Genomic DNA, 17,494 nt, shown 5'->3' with positions numbered 1-17,494 from the left:
CAGATGGATAGATGGACAGATGGATAGATGGATAGATGGACGGATGGACAGATGGACAGATGGACAGATGGACAGATGGATAGATGGATAGATGGACGGATAGATGGATAGATAGATAGATGGATGGATGGATGGATAGATAGATACTTTATTGATCCCAATTTGGGAAATTCTTTCTTCCGAATAATACAATACTTAAAATAGTCTGACTGTTTTTTTTGTTGTTGTTTGTTTTACTCCTGTTTTTTCTGCAAAGCAAACTTGGGTCCCCTGAAAGGCTCTATATAAATCATATAAAGTTATTATTATTATTAAAAAAGTGGAAAAGAGAATTAACAATTAAAAATAAAATGAAAACATTTGAAATATTATATCAAACATAAACAATATAATGGGCCATTATCCGTCTTAGAATTCAGGCACGTAGCCTTTTGGAAATGCACACACTGTAATTAACAAAAATCCTTCAAACATGAACCAATAGTAAATAAGTAAAGTTGACAAATGACATTAACACAACAGAAGGGTAGAGAAGACAGGCTTGAATCCTATTGGTTGGACTATGTGTTGCATACTTGTTGAACCACACCCACACACACTTCCCTTAAAGAGTGCATAAGATCATCAACACCTCCAATCTGCAGAGGCCTGTACTACGAAGCTGGTTGAACCTAACCTGGATATGTTTGCGTTAGCCGGTTGGCCCAATCCAAAACATACGCGCTCTCGCTAAACTGTACTACGACGCTGGTTATCAAGTGGATCGCTCAAGCCAGCCGTGTCCTATCTAGTTAGGTGCACGTTCACATGAAAGGGGTGGTATTTGGAGCATTCGACCAATCACAAACACGGACAAGCGTACTGACAGCGCAGCGTCATACTTCCTGAATGAAAAGTGAACTTTAATATTAGTCAAATATGAAGAAGTTAAACTTTAAACATCCATGACTTAAACACTTTATCCAGGATCAAAGCCACATAGCTGCACCTGCAAGGTGAATACAGCTGGTAAAAGAAAAAGTGTTTGAATGTGTACATTAACAGGTTTATGAAATCACTGCCCCGTCTAAGACACGATCTGACTTTAATTACATTTGACTCGAGTGTTTCATCAACTTAATGTGTTGCTTAAAATAATACTTCTGCATACAGTATGTGACACTGTGAGTGTTGCACGGCCAGATACGGCTCAGCTGACTCAAATAAGGAAATATATGATACATTATGATGTGATATGATATGAATGATAATGGGACACATCGACGTCTGCACTCACAGTGCCGCGGACTGTACTTAATGTTACTCTGATCCGGTTACTTATGTTGTGGCAGATATTTAAGTAAGCTTTCTTAACGCTAATGTTATAATAGTCAGATTGCTCTGAAGATGGGAGGGGATATTCTATTCATTTTCACGTTCACACAGTCAGTTGATTTTGGCCGGCAGTCTTTCCTGCAACGGCAGTTTTTCTGTATTTCCTCTATCCTGTAATATGAATTGATCGCTTTAAACTCTGCACACTGAGCTCTGATTGGTCAGCAGGCGGTGCTTTCACTGAGTTGATCTCTTAGCCTGCAACCTAACCTGCTCCGGAGCAGGTTTGCCGCTCAGCATAAGTTACCATGGAAACCTCCAATCTGCAGGTCTCCACAGAGAGATGACGCACATCAACAGAGAGAGTTCACACCAGATTCGCCTGATGAGGGCGAGCGGGAAGTCAGCGCACGAGATCCAGAGACATTTAAAAATCCTGGGAATCGAAGTGTTGCTGAGGACGGTCAGATATCACTTCAAAGAGAGACAGCGGCGCAGCTCGTGGCCGAGGAAACTGCACCGGTAAGAGTGAACAACTTGTAGAGAAACACTTTCAAATGTTGATGTTGTAAAACCATTCGGATGCTCTGATACTTAAATATAAATATATGTTATCATCCTGAAACAAAAAGTCGTAACGTTTTGTTGTGGCCGTTCCTACAGTAAATAGAGAAAAGAATATATAATATTGGTGCGTAGAAGAAATAGAAAGGGAGAAATATATAACAGACGGTATTCCAATATCATAGAAATACTGTAAAACAATGCGTAGAAGAAAATGAAATATAGAAAAAAGTATAAAATATTCACAAAAAACGAAATATTCAAAAAAATATCTAAAATAAATATTATGTTTTTATCCAAAGAGACTTAGAATTAGTGCAATAAAACATTGAGATACAAGGTCAGAACAACCAGAGATATGCAGACATATTGGCTTAGAATGACCCAAACCTTTGCTCGGTATCAAAACGATTCATATTGGTTTTGCTTTAAGAATTTCACTAATGCGTCTGGAATCTTATATTCTTTAAATAGATAATCCAGCCCGAGCCATCAAACATTGGTTTTTGTGTTTCTGTAAAGCAGAAATCCTCTCATAGTGACATACAATTAAAAATATTAGCAAGTTCACATGACAAGAAATACTAGTATGGCACTTTTGAGTCTCTTGAACTGTAAATAAACAAACCTATCTGTCAGGCAAACAGTTTGAGGTAAATCCTATCTGAGCTAACAGAAGTGAATCTTAACAGTAAAAACATTCTCTCTGCATTGCAGGGTAATCAAAACCTCTGAAACGGTACAGACTCCTTTGTCAGAAACACTAAGATATTTGTGTTGAAATATTTTGGATAGTAGCATTTTATTCAAAGCAACTTACATTGCAATAAACTATGATGATACAAAGTCAGAACAGCAAAAAAAATGCAGATAATTATTGCTTAAAAAAAGCCAAACTAAGTCCTGTTTCTTTTTTTCTTTAAATGCTCATTTATTTATTTTGTATTTTGTGTTTGGTTTAAGGGCCAAAGTACAAGCCAATATGTGAGGTTTCAGTTTGATTGTTATTGGGTATCGTCAAATAAATGGTATCAAAACTATTCATATTGGTTTTGCTTTTAGAATTTCACTAATACTTCTGGTATCTTATATTCTTTAAATGAAAATATCCATCCCTAGCCATCATGCATTGGTTAATGTGTTAATGTAGAGCAGAGATCCTCTCATAGTGACCTGCCATGACAGGAAATACTAGAAAAAGGGTCAGGGACTGTTTGAAAAGGGCTTGGACTGCAAATGAACAAAATATAAATAGAATCTGAATGTGAATAATTACAAATTTTAGTAAAACTGTTTCTTGGCCTTGCATCAAAATCAATGAAACATCCGGTAAGACTTCCTTTCCTAATGTTTGTCTTTCGTCTTTGAACAGCGACATCCTGACCGCCATCGGCAATGTGGCAAAAGGCAGCGAAAAGATAAAGGCTGAAGCGTTGCAGCAGATTTTGGCAGATTTTGACGAGCGTCCGCCGCGCCCGCAGGGACCTCGGATGGAAATTTGGCAAAAACGTAATTTACCCGGTAACAAAAGACCTCAACAGGAGAGCGAGGCTGAGTCAAGCTCTTCGTGGCATGACGTTCTCTTCACAGACGTAACGATGCTAAGTCTCGAGCGCAAACCCACATTTCACTTAAAAAGAGACGGCCTTCTTCTTACCAGGCGAAAGCCCCAAAACCCCGTTAAGATCCGCGCCTGGGGGATGATTTCCAGACAAGGCGTCGGTCCGATGGTGATCTTTGAGGGAAACATGGACACGGAGTACTTTGAGACGACCATCATCAAACAGAGCGCCACACCGTACATCAGGACACGGATCATCGCTTCTTCCAGGACAACGATCCGAGGCATGCCGGCGCCAAAAACTGCATCGAGTCTGAAGGAATCAACGGGGTCAGAACTCCTCCAGAATCGCCGGATCTGAACCCTCTGAAGCCCGTCTGGCACTCGATGAAAGACTTTATCAGAAAGGAAGTAAAGCCAGGAACAAGACTGGAGCTCGTCGGGGGGATTACGACCTTTTGGGAGACGACGGTGACCCCAGAGTTCTGTAATGAGGCGATCAACGGTCTTTCAAAAGTACTACGACTGATTGTGAAGAACAATGGAGCGCAGAGTGGGAAAGATGAGATAAGATAGTACTTTATTTATCCCGAAGGAAATTGTTCTGCCACACAATTACAATTAACACAGCAGCATAATAATAGTATATATTTCACGTTATACTTCCTCTTTTTTCAGGACTCCCGTCTTACGTGTGTTCTCATTACTCCTTAGAAACATAGACGGTCACATCATTAACGTAAGTGATCAAACATCCCACAATGTTCAGACTGTGCTTAAATAAACTTGACATAAGAAAGGTCACTGTGGGGTTTTCCTCTTCACAAGTCAACGAATACTGTGTTTGTCAAGGTCGGCTCCATTCAAATGTGTATCAGCTGCTTTTAAAGGAGATTTGAAAAGGTGGTAGAAAGATGCGTTCATGTGTTCATCAAGAGGCTATTCACAGCTTTCCCTCAAACACAAAGCAGCCAGAGAGAAACTCCACACGTGTTCTGTTCAAGCTTGTTTTGTGCAGAATATGTTAGAAAACTTTGAATTGAAGGTGAAAATAAATAAAGACTTGTTGGGAACTCGGCGAACTGAGTATTTAGAAATATGAGGTTATGTTTGTTGACAAGGCCACAGCTTTTATCAAGAAGTCCTGCACTTAGTATGAGGAAAAACGTGTCTACATCTTGGCTCCAAATACAGACGTCCAATTGGTTTATTTTTGATGGGGATCCGAGTATCTGTTCATACATTTCTGGTAACATACAAACAGATCTCATTCTCTTTGGGTAAGGGGAATAAAGCCTTTCCCCTGGTGAAGTGTGTCTGATTGAAAGCCATGAGAGTGTTTGTGTTGAAGAAAAGGGTAACGGGTGATTTTAACTTTCCAGCTGGAAAAGCCCGATATAAGAGATATTGTCTCAGGAATTCAAGTATAACGTTAAGTAAGGGTTTGATAACATGATACAAGTTAAAGGAGGTACTGCACATCTGGGAAACATGCAGTCAGTTTGGCTTAAAACAAACATTACTCTGCATGTCTGGGTCTCAGCGCTCCATACCTTTAAAGTCTTGCACCAACATGATCCAGGAATAAGTCATTTAAAACAAATATGTGGTCCAAATATACCCAATTTAGATCCTTTGAGTTCCCAAATCTGGAAAAAGTTGACTATTTTCTATAATGTTATTACCTTCAACCAATCACTGAAAGAAATCTAGTTAGCATACGAGCCAATTCTATATTATTATATCAGTATTATATACATATTTTCCCACAGTACATCCATAAATGCAGGACACATATCTGCTGTGTCATGTTATATATATTGTACAACCCAGTTATATTTGGAGACGAAGCATGACTCAGCAGTATCTTTGCAACTACAGCTCTAATAATAACGTTGACCCTAAACGGTATTTGATGTGCGACGCCTGTCAGGAAATAAATCAGCGTTCAGTGTGAAAGTGAGAAAGTGAGAAAATGAGAGAGAGCTGTCCGTCATCCTGAGGAGTTTTAATGACACGGAAATAAATAAAATAAACGAGGACGACGAAGGGCGGAGAAGAGGAGGCGTTTTCAAAAGTTCAACATCTGCTGCCCCGTCTCTCCATCTGTGTGTGTGTGTGTGTGTGTGTGTGTGTGTGTGTGTGTGTGTGTTTACACCGACTGTTGGCCCATTAGCTGTCCTCCACATGTGGGTCCATCTGGTTCCTAGCAGCCATATTGAGCAGATGGACCCCCCCCCCCCTGTCTCCAGGTGACTTAAAGTCTCTGTTAATTAGAGCTGATGTCTCATTTAGTCTCATCTTCCTCTCTTTCGTCCAAATGGGCCATTTAACTAATGACTTAATTGTGTAATCTGTTTACCTGTGTGTGTGTGTGTGTGTGTGTGTGTGTGTGTGTGTGTGTGTGTGTGTGTGTGTCTGTCTGTCACTGTGTGTGTGTGTGTCTGTCTGTCTGTCTGTCTGTCTGTCTGTCTGTCTGTCTGTCTGTCTGTCTGTCTGTCTGTCTGTCTGTCTGTCTGTCTGTCTGTCTGTCTGTCTGTCTGTGTGTCTCTCTGTCTGTCTGTCTGTCTGTCTGTCTGTCTGTCTGTGTGTCTGTGTGTCTGTGTGTGTGTGTGTCTGTGTGTGTGTGTGTGTTTCGCTCTAATGAAAGCAGCGGTGTGTGTAGCCCAATCCATTGAGGGGGGATCAGTCCAAGAAAAACATCCAGGAATTAGTCAGATCCGCTCCTGTCGGCCCAGAAAGGATTAAATTCAGAGCAAAGTGTTTATCTGACGGATTGATTGGTTCATTTACAGACCCAGAAGTGTCGAGTCATCTCCAATAAGCACGTTAAAACATAAATCATTTAAATGCAGATTTTATTTGATTTAACTTTTGCCCTGCAGAGCCAGGATGTATACGTTTTAAGAACATGCAGGCGACTTTTTAAGTGTCACAAAGTCATACAATTGCAGATAAACTATGAAAAATACGATATATTGACATTTACTTAAGGCTCAGTAAGTTCCTAAAACATTTGGTGCCCAAGTTTTATTAAACAACCAAAAGGAAAGAGTGCAATGGGGGAAAACAACTTGCCCAAAAGAAAAGCAGCTCCGCCCGTCTGGATATCTTTCCGCCTTCAGAACATGTCATAATATTGAACGTGATCTGTGACATCACATGACACACACCAGAGAGCTGACCTGTGTGTGTGAAGGGTTAAACATGTGCACACACACTTTGTAAAGAGCAGGAAGGTTTTAGAGTGTGGGAGGCGAGCGGCAGATACATATTGACCGTCCTCGGCTCTCTTCTTTAAATCATGAATATTTCATACGTTCTGATCCCTTGAGGCGAGTCTATTTGTTTCCCATCACTTATCTGTTGGAGGACGTCACCTCTGACCGCCTGCGGCTCTGCACACGGCACTAACACACAGATATTCTGTTTAAAAAGTACTTATATCTCTCGGAAAACTTGTGATAAAAACAAGTGGAAGTATGGAGAAAATGAACTAAATAGAAATTAAAAAAGTCATTATGCAGAATTTCTGCTCGAGTTGCATCGACATACAGTATGATATAAGCATTATTTTAATTGTTATTTAAGTAATTAGTTTAACTCTTAAAATGTCAGAATGTAAAATAAACAATACATTTAATTTTCTTATGATTGATTGTGTTTAATTCTATTTTATTTTATCTTTTTGGGGGAATTTTTTCTTGATCATGTGAATATATTTATTTAATTTTGATTTTTTAAAATTACATATCTTTGTTTTATTTCATTTTTGTTATTTAAGATACATTTCTTATATTAATATAAATATATAGATTTTTTTCATTCTCGAGATTTCTGTATGTTATTGATTAGAAAGGCGAGTCCGCACATTCTCACCTCTCTTCATCAGCTTGAGAATGATTTCTGTACCGCTGTAACGCCACCAGATTGATAAATGGCAGTAGAACAGGAACTATTTTCTTTCTCGTCACATTAGATTTTAATTTCCTCCGGTAGTTGTCGTCCCCCCCCCCCCCCCCCCCCTGCAGCGCTGCGACTCACTGCAGACTCGTTTTAAATAAAACCCTGCATTATAAATAAATGGCTTTATCAGTAACAGAGCCGACTATCTGCGGGTTATTGGAGAAACACTTTGTTTCTGTTAAAGCGTCCAGCGGTGCAGAACGCTCTGATAGGGCTTTAAAAACGCCGTGTCGCTCTGAAACAGGCGGTGTGTGTGTGTGTGAGATAAGGTGTTTCCATGTTACACACTTCTGTACTGGGAGTAAATCACAAGGCAGAAACAAAGACTGTGTGTGTGTGTGTGTGAGTGAGTGTGAGTGTGAGTGTGAGTGTGAGTGTGAGTGTGAGTGTGTGTGTGTGTGTGAGTGTGAGTGTGAGTGTGAGTGTGTGTGTGTGTGTGTGTGTGTGTGTGTGTGTGTGTGTGTGTGTGTGTGTGTGTGTGTGTGTGTGTGATTTAAAGTTTCTCAGAGGACTATTTGAGCAAATTCGAGGAACAATTCTTCTTCTAATTTCATTTTGTTTCGCGCCGACTCACTCCCTGCATCCATTTGTGAGCAGAATGAAATAACTCAGCCGGAGCGTCGTCTGCAGAAATCAGATATTGATCCGTGAGAAGGAGGAAGAGTTCAGGACTTCCTCCTCTTCAAAAGCCTGTTTTAACTTTCATCTCATAAACACACACACTGTATAAAAGTGATGTTGTGTTTAAACAACAAAGGGGAAGAGGACGCCTGCAGGAACGAGCAGACGGATCTGTATCTGGGAATGTCTGTTTTCTAAATTCACATTGTTTCTTCATCCTTGAGACAATTGACTTAAACTGTGAAGAGTCGTTGCATCTGAACAATGCTGAATTTGAACGTTTCTATTGGAAATGAGTCTTCTTTTATCCCTGAATATATCTTCCATAACACACCCTCTGTCTGAAACCAGAGCCCAGTCTGCTCTGATTGGTTAGCTGGCCGGCTCTGTTGTGATTGGTCAACCTGCTTAGAGATGTCCCGCCCCCTTAGCCTATCATGTGTTGGAGCGCTAGCTAATAGGAGCGCAAGTGTTCTGTAGTGATCTCACTATGTTCTGGAACTTTGTGATTTTAGCCTTTGCAGACCATTTACATGCACTAAAACCTATAGAACACAAAACAAAAGTGAAATAGGGTCTCATTTGTTTTCTGTAGCACTATTACACTAAATCTCAGATATATATCCGTAAATATTGACAATTATTGATAACTTTTTATGTATTTTGGTCTTAAAACATCTCATAGCTTCTTAAATGGGATAATTTGCTGGTTTACCTTATAATTACTTTTTTTTTGCTACGGTTACTTTTACTAACAATACTTAAAAGGACATTCATATTCTACACCATGTTCCAGAACTTTGGGATTTGAGCCTTAGCAGACCATTTACATGCACTAAAACCTATAGAACACACTACAGTAGAGGGAAAACCCTAAAAAGTAGAATAGGGCCCCTTTAAAGATTAAGATCACCAGCCAAGGAGCTTTAAAGAGTGAGACAGGAAGTCACTTTTGAGAGACAGAACACATTGCTGGTGTTTTCATGGGATTTGTTGACAGAAAGAAAAACATTGAATATATTTGTTTTTAAAAAGGGTCAGGAAAACATATATTCTCTCCCCTGCGGTGGTATCTAACAAAGCAGACACGCTCAGTTTTATTCCGTCGCCACCCCGAGAACAATGGGGTTTTGTTTAAGTTTCTCACAGCGTCCACAAAAAGTGTCCCAGTTCCTCCGGATAATCCTCAGACCTCTCTGTCAACACTTTCCATTTGGGGATTATTTTCCACCCAAACACAATAACTCCTGTCCGCAGAGACGCTCTCCTTGAGAACATGTTGAATGTAATATCCCCTCGTCTGGGTTTATCTCAGAGGAAATATCACGGGCCAAAAATGTACTTGTTAAATCAGATTCGCTGCTTTTCTACCGGTGTTGTGTTTGGCGTCTGGAGACTTTTAAATGTTTTACTCTTAGAATAAATTCATGTCTGACCGTCTGCAGCCTTGAGATGAAATGATGTCTCACCTGCAGCCATCAGAAGTCAGAAAAATTAAATTTCATGAGCGACAACTTCAGCATATCTGATGCACCTCGACACGCTGAACTGAAACTCAATTTGTCTTGAATAAAAGATCCGATACAAATAAATAAACTTAATAATAATAAGGTGCATTGGAGGGGCTGAAAGCCAACAGGAATGTGCTTGTTTGGAACAAAATAAGTGTGTGAGAACCTTGTTATATATGAATAAAATATGTTCCACTCACCATGTTCCACTTTGGGAAGAGGAAGTCTGTGCCGACGTACTCGAAGTAATGAGCGAAGCCTTCCTTCAGCCAGACGTCCTCCCACCACACCGGAGTCACCAGGTCACCAAACCACTGAAACACACAGGAAATGAAGACATGATGAGTTCTTTCTGTCAATTATTTAACCGTGAAAGATTTATAAACTCCTGTAGACGAATTCTGATGATGTGTTTGAAGAATCAAGGGTCCAAATGAAAGCAAACTGGTTCAAACTCAAGTTCTCAGAGACTTGTCGAGCTTTCTTAGACGAAGAAGATGTGAAACAACTTTTATTTAGAATATAGTGAAATATATTGACAATCTGTCATTTTATGTGTCTCTTTGTGAAACTAGTCTTTGGCATTTACACAACTTTCTGGTAACCATCCCACAATGCAATTAGCTCTACACCCATACAACTGAGGCTGATGGGAATGGGAATTATTTACCCAGTAATTTGGTCATTAATACACGTTTTTACCTCATTATTTCACAAGTAAACAACAATCTCAACCTCATGGTGGCTCCAGAGGAAAAGTCACCAAAGTCAGTAGGATTCATCCTCTGCGGATCAAGAATATCTTTAAACATTTTTTTACTGCAATTGATCCAAAAGGTGTTGAGATATTTACTTTCCAAGTGGTGGACCAACCGTACAGATTTGAACAATTTCAACCTCATGACAACGGCAGAGGAAAAGTCAGGCGACCACCAAATTCAGTGGGGTTCCTCCACTGGGGTTCACGAACGTCTGTATTAAACTTCCTGGCAATCCGTCCAATATTTGTTGGGAAATACCAATTTTGTCCAACGTCGGCGACCAACAGACCAATATTCCCATCTCTGGGGCCATTTGCGTTGCTAACATGACCACAAAAGGCATTACCTTAACATTTCTGCTGCAAAATGTTGGCACAATGTTTGAGAAAATAAAAAGAGGGATAGTTTAATTACATTACATGTCACTTGTTAGACGCTTTTATTCAAAGTGACTTACATACTCAATACTGTGGACAATCCCCACAGGAGCAATTTGGGGTGAAGTGTCTCAGGGACACAACGACATGCTGACTGCAGTGGGGTTTGAACTTGATCCGAAACACCAACGCACAACCCACTGCACCACACGCCTCCCTCAGTAATTAAATCCAACCCCATGTTGAATAAAGAGACAAAGAGGACATCTTAAAACACTGATTTGGGATCTATCTGAGGACCAAACAGCCAGAGGCCATTGGATCGTCTGTTCAGATGGAGCAGATTTTACTCATCAGCCACACTGGAGGGAAACCAGCAATGTTGCTCCAAACTGATGGCATGTGAACACTTGATTGGACCGTTGCTCTTTAGGGTTTGGCAACGGTGAAGTTTAATGAGAGGCGGAGCACGTAGAAGATAGACTGAACCTCGCTGATAGTGGAACGTGCGAACAGGAGAAATGCTTTTGGACTCGGGCTGTTTGCTGGCAACGTTTCTTGAATGAATAACATTTGGGAACAAATGTCCCTGCCAGCTTTGTCTCCGAGTTTCCCTTTAAAAGCTTTACTGCGCAGCGGATGGCAGGCGATATTTAAAAAAGCAACGTCAAAGTTCACTTTAAACCTTCATTAAAGCAGAGAGACACACTGCAGTTCTCATACCTCGGCTCAGTGTGCTGCATATCTGGCAGCGCGAAGTGTTTCTGCAGCAAATTGTCCTTCAGCCGATCAAAGTGTGTATGTAAAGTAGAGAAGGAGGCTGTGCATATGTGTGTGAGTGTGTGTGTGTGTGTGTGTGTGGGTGTGTGTGTGTGTGTGTGTGGGTGTGTGGGTGTGTGAGGAGTTTAAGTCCTATTTGCATCACTTCACCCTGCAGTTGAAACAAGTCAAGTTTAATTACGTCGCCCCCAAAGTCACAAACTCTGTCCCTATAAAGCAAGCAACTACTTCTCTCCTTACGCCAAAAACAATACTTGCTTATGTTGAGTTACTGGAGCTAAACTGGGAGTGATATACACACACTGAGCTCCCACAATGCATCAGGAGTGGAGGATTGTTTCACCTTAAAGAACATCATAGGCTCCTCTCTGTGCTGGGAAGGCGCAGGAGGTAAATTAGTTTCATAATCAAAGAGTAGCAGGTGGTGCAGAGGCTGCTACACTTCACTTTTGAAGATAGGTTGTAAAAATGTAATTAGGACAGGCTAACAGTAAGTAAGAGCCTAATTATGAACATATTGACCAACTGCCTGTGTGCCGCTATCATCGCAGTATTTTAATTACTTAGTCGAGGCAGTACCTTTTTCTTTTAGATCCAGCCAACAAAAACTACTCGAAATAAAAACTGTTACTACTATTACTGTAAATGTTTATTAGTCTTTGCTGTGCTCTTGCATTTCATTTAGTTGCACAAATAGTCCATTCACGTTGGTATATGTAGGGATTTACTGTGCTCAATTGAAATGCATTAAACCCATTTCTGCCTATACTGTTTTAAACTGTGTTGCTATGGCTGTTTGTTGTCTTTTTTGTGTGTAAATGTGTACATATTGTCATTTAATTTGTGGTATGGCTGCAACATGCCCATTTGTGCTATTATATATTGTATATTTTAATCGTGTGTTGTGATGCAGCAATGGTCTGATATCCTTAGCAACAGTCTGATATCTTTAGCAACAGTCTCATATCCTTAGCAACAGTCTGATATCCTTAGCAACATTCTGATATCTTTAGCAACGGTCTGATATCTTTAGCAACAGTCTGATATCTTTAGCAACAGTCTGATATCCTTAGCAACAGTCTGATATCCTTAGCAACAGTCTGATATTCTTAGCAACCGTCTGATATCCTTAGCAACGGTCTGATGTCTTTAGCAACAGTCTGATGTCTTTAGCAACAGTCTGATGTCTTTAGCAACAGTCTGATATCCTTAGCAACGGCCCGATATCTTTAGCAACAGTCTGACATCCTTAGCAACGGCCTGATATCCTTAGCAACGGTATGATATCCTTAGCAACGGCCCGATATCTTTAGCAACAGTCTGACATCCTTAGCAACAGTCTGATATCCTTAGCAACAGTCTGATATTCTTAGCAACCGTCTGATATCCTTAGCAACGGTCTGATGTCTTTAGCAACAGTCTGATGTCCTTAGCAACGGCCCAATATCCTTAGCAACAGTCTGACATCCTTAGCTATGGTCTGATATTTTTAGCAATGGTCTAATATCTTTAGCAACATTCTGATATCCTTAGCAACGGTCTGATATCCTAAGCAACGTTCTGATATCCTAAGCAACGGTTTTATATCTTAAAGGGGACCTATCATGCAAAATGCACTTGTGTACGTCTTTTCTACATGAATATGTGTCCCCGGTGTTCCAGGGAACTCACCAAGTGTCAGAAAACACAACCCTCTCTATTTTCCTCCATACCCAAATCTCTAAAAAAGGGGGCTGCAACGGATCTGATAAAAACTGATCCAGATTTGAACACTGTCCTGACGTCAGGACGGTGGCGCTACGGCTATTGGGCCAACTCCACCAATCAGGAGGAGACAGCCACGGCCATTGCCGTTCAAAAGCGCTGGAGACGCTGTAGTACATATACCAGGCCTGTAGATGGTGCTGTTCTCACTGAATCAGCCCTTGCAAAAACAGAGCTAGAAATTGTCAAATTGAGCAAAATGAGGCATGGCTAAAATGCATGATCTGTTTGGTATTTTGAAAAAAAAAAGTATAAATATGCCTTATATAGGTATGGTCCTACACTATATTATTCAAATATAGCATGATAGGTCCACTTTAAGTAACTGTCTGCTTGCCTAAAAGAGCAGAACGCAGGATGTCCAAAATCGACCAATCAGCATTGAGTATTGAACTACACCGTCTAATAAATATTGTATTTTATGTTTTTATCGCACCTTCTTACTTCCACTTCCTATATTTATATGCATATTGTATTATATTTTATTCCAAACGAAGCCACTGTCCCTAACCCAGTGGGCTGTTTGGACACAGCGTGGTTCTGCAGACATGGTTCTGCAGAGCGATGTGTGCTCACATGCATACTGAGTCCCTCCAGTTTCTGGCTGCTGGGCTGTGTGTCTGGGCAGGGACTCAAACCGACCACCCTGAGGGAGCTGGCTCAACAGGCCATGGTTCGATCCCCGAGGCAGACCCCGTCACACTGAGACCCTTCACAGTGAGAGGGAGCTGAACCGGCCAGAGGAGGTAAACAACCGCAGACATGGAAATCAGATATTCAACACTGTGTGAAGTTTATAACTTATAATACATATTGCAGTACAATGTGAATGTTACTACACTACTTTGTTTGCATTAATATTTATAATTGTATATATATTTTTAATCGGCATTTTAACTTTCACTTCTTGTTTATATATTGTTTTTAGTATTTTCATTTTGACTAATCTTTTAATTTCCCTTTTTAAATGTTACTTGATATATATTTTTGTATTTTACATTTTTAGTGCACATTTTTCACTTTAACTTCTTATGTTCATATAAATATGTATATTTGATTTAATAGTTTTTGAAGATTTTCAATCACTTCTTTTGTTAATATAAGTATTTTTATTATTTTTTGTATTGCACATTTTCCCCTTTACTTGTTTGTGTAATCTTTTTGATTTGATCTTTTTATTCAACATTCTTACTTGAACTTATTTTGTTTATATAAATATTTTTAATAGAAAAACATTAAAATGCAGGACTATGTTTACACTCTAGTATTACTACTTTTACTTAAAGGGGACCTATCATGCAAAATGCACTTTTGTACGTCTTTTCTACATGAATATGTGTCCCCGGTGTTCCAGGGAACTCACCAAGTGTCAGAAAACACAACCCTCTCTATTTTCCTCCATACCCAAATCTCTAAAAAAGGGGCTGCAACGGATCTGATAAAAACTGATCCAGATTTGAACACTGTCCTGACGTCAGGACGGTGGCGCTACGGCTATTGGGCCAACTCCACCAATCAGGAGGAGACAGCCACGGCCATTGCCGTTCGAAAGCGCTGGAGACGCTGTAGTACATATGCCAGGCCTCTAGATGGTGCTGTTCTGCCCTTACACAAACAGAGCTAAAAAATGTCAAATTGAGCAAAATGAGGCATGGCTAAAATGCATGATCTGTTTGGTATTTTGAAAAAAAAAGTATAAATATGCCTTATATAGGTATGGTCCTACACTATATTATTATAATATAGCATGATAGGTCCACTTTAAGTACATTAGAAGATCTGAATAATTTTCCATCTCTGTAAATCTATGGATTTCACTTCTCTGCCACTGCATAATAATATAATAATAGTCGTGATAACCTGGGGTCAGCACTTTAACAGTAGCGATACATAAGCACCGTTTGAAAACAGGATTAAACGAGCATTTAGAGGTTCTCTGTTGAATTATAAATAACTGCAGTGGAATCAGTTTCCAGCTCTTTGATTCCACCCTGCTGCTGAGCTCTCATTAAACATGACGGTTTACATTTGATTTTAGCCTTTACACAGCGGCGTTAGAAGTGGGTCAGCACGTTTTCTTATAAATCAAATTGGTTTCATGCTGGCAGTGTGCTCAAGCCTGCCGACAAATAGAAAATATAATTAATTTTACACTGGAGAGGCTTTCAGTTCTCGTACAGTGACAGCCTCAATAATCCCTTTGTCGTTTCTTATAACTTGTGGGAATAATTAAAAATGACTTTTTCCTCTTTTTCCTCTTCTTCTTCTGTGGTTTCTACAACGCGCTTTGTCTTCATTAGCTTTTCCCTGTCATCTTTCACACTGTTTCAGCCTCAAAACATAAAGAAAGGAGGCTCGGCCATTTGTGAAGTTCACACACACATGCAGGTAGTGTGTGTGTGTGTGTGTGTGTGTGTGTGTGTGTGTGTGTGTGTGTGTCTGTGTGTGTGTGTGTGTGTGTCTGTGTGTGTGTCTGTGTGTGTGTGTGTGTGTGTCTGTGTGTGTGTCTGTGTGTGTGTGTGTGTTTTGAGGAGGACACATGGTGGACTAATGAGTCAGGACACGGAGAGACGGAGGGAAATTGCTCGATAAGATTTAGCAAAAAGCCAAGAAAATACCACAGATGGATGGATGAAAACTGAGCACACACACACACACACACACACACACACACACACACACACACACACACACACACACACACACACACACACACACACACACACACACACACACACACACACACACACACACACACACACACACACACACACACACACACACACACACACACACACACACACACACACACACACACACACACACACACACACACACACACACAATTGTGTGGGCTGAGAAGTACTTTACTAAACCATCCAATAAACTTTGAAAGCTCTCACAATGTGAGGAAAATGAATATCAAAATCATATGAGGAATTATATAAATCATAGTTGTTTGAATATATTTTTATAATTCCTGCCAACTTAATCAATTTGTAGATAACAAGGTTATCCCGCGCATGTTTTATGTTCATTGCGTTGTGTGCTAGCTCACAACACTTTTTAAGTTGATGCAGATTGTAAAATGAAAAATCCGTGATATTTGGGAACATGTTGTTTTATGAATTTAGGGTGATTCTGGCTAAAGCCATATACATTTACTGTAGGATTAGTATGAGGATAAACAGGAAGAATATACACTTTAACAGGATATAGTCGCATTTAGCTGATGTACAGTGAGGCCGTAGTATGAAGCCCATTCTCACATCTCTGCAGCTTCTTTGAGCTTCTTTGAGCTCATGGTTTTGGCTTTCTGGTTCGCTCCTCTCCAGCACCAAACAGAAAGTGACTCTTTAAACTAAAACGCTTTTCTGCATCAGATGGCAGCCAAGCACATCAGGCACCCAAGAGGTTAAAGAAAGTAGAGCATTAAGCCGATAAAGAACAGTTTATCTCAGGCGATAATGGGATAGAAGCTCAAAGTGAAGTAAATACTGGTTTCAAATGAATCTTGCAGACATGAAGAAGACTTGAATCGGATGTTAATGTCATAGTTACATCTGGAGAAAGCCAATTGTGACTAGTAATGTTTTGCAATATTGCTAGAAAGTAAACTTTGTTGCATTATCTTTGATTGATACCCTTAGGCAGGGTCTTTTTCGGCAGAATAGTGAAAGTAAACATGACCCCGATCCACCCCGAGTAACCAAAACAATATTTTTCAGCCTTGAATATTGTTGCACACCTTGCATTCTGGGTAGAAAAACCTCCATCAACCCCCACTAATGAGAGGGTGGTGCAGCCTGTCAGTAACCTGGGGAATTGTACAGTCAATGACACCAGAGAAATATCTGCTTTCCGTTTCTTCTGACCCTTAAAAGTAAACAATAACACACGCTTGTGGCAGCTTGTTTCCTCCTGGGAGAATACTCTGTGAGGGGAAACAGTGACAGCAGTGACTTTATTTTTAGACATTACATTGCAGAGCTTGCAGTTTTATACTAATTATGCACTGCAGTGAATTAAAGCGTGGTGGAACAGACCTGCCGTTTCCTTTCTGTTCGTCTCAACACCTCTTCACCTCCACATCTTCCTCTCAGAACAAAGCAAATCTCCGCCTTTGATCGTCCTCCTCTTCCTCTCGTCTGACCCTCTCTAATAAATATTCATCCCTGTGTTCAGAGACTGAATCGGATTTCCTCTCTCAGCTCGATGACAGCCAAATGAGTCTTGGTTGTCACTTGGCACACACTTTGTTTACATCTTCTACAT

The 17,494-nt window shown here is 40.2% G+C and overlaps 1 protein-coding gene across 1 annotated transcript in view; it reads right to left on the bottom strand.

Annotated features, from left to right (window-relative positions):
* LOC117485200 (thyrotropin-releasing hormone-degrading ectoenzyme-like) overlaps nt 1-17,494 on the bottom strand; it is a 178,938-nt gene that overhangs the window by 57,041 nt on the left and 104,403 nt on the right. The window contains exon 6 of the mRNA XM_034133737.1: nt 9,738-9,851. Within this exon, the coding sequence (XP_033989628.1) occupies nt 9,738-9,851 (114 nt within the window). The remainder of the gene's footprint in view (nt 1-9,737; nt 9,852-17,494) is intronic.

The sequence above is a fragment of the Trematomus bernacchii genome, unplaced genomic scaffold (assembly GCF_902827165.1).
Source record: "Trematomus bernacchii unplaced genomic scaffold, fTreBer1.1, whole genome shotgun sequence".
NCBI lineage: Eukaryota > Metazoa > Chordata > Actinopteri > Perciformes > Nototheniidae > Trematomus > Trematomus bernacchii.
Note: the sequence above shows the minus strand (reverse complement) of the source record. Positions and strands in the feature narration are given on the sequence as shown.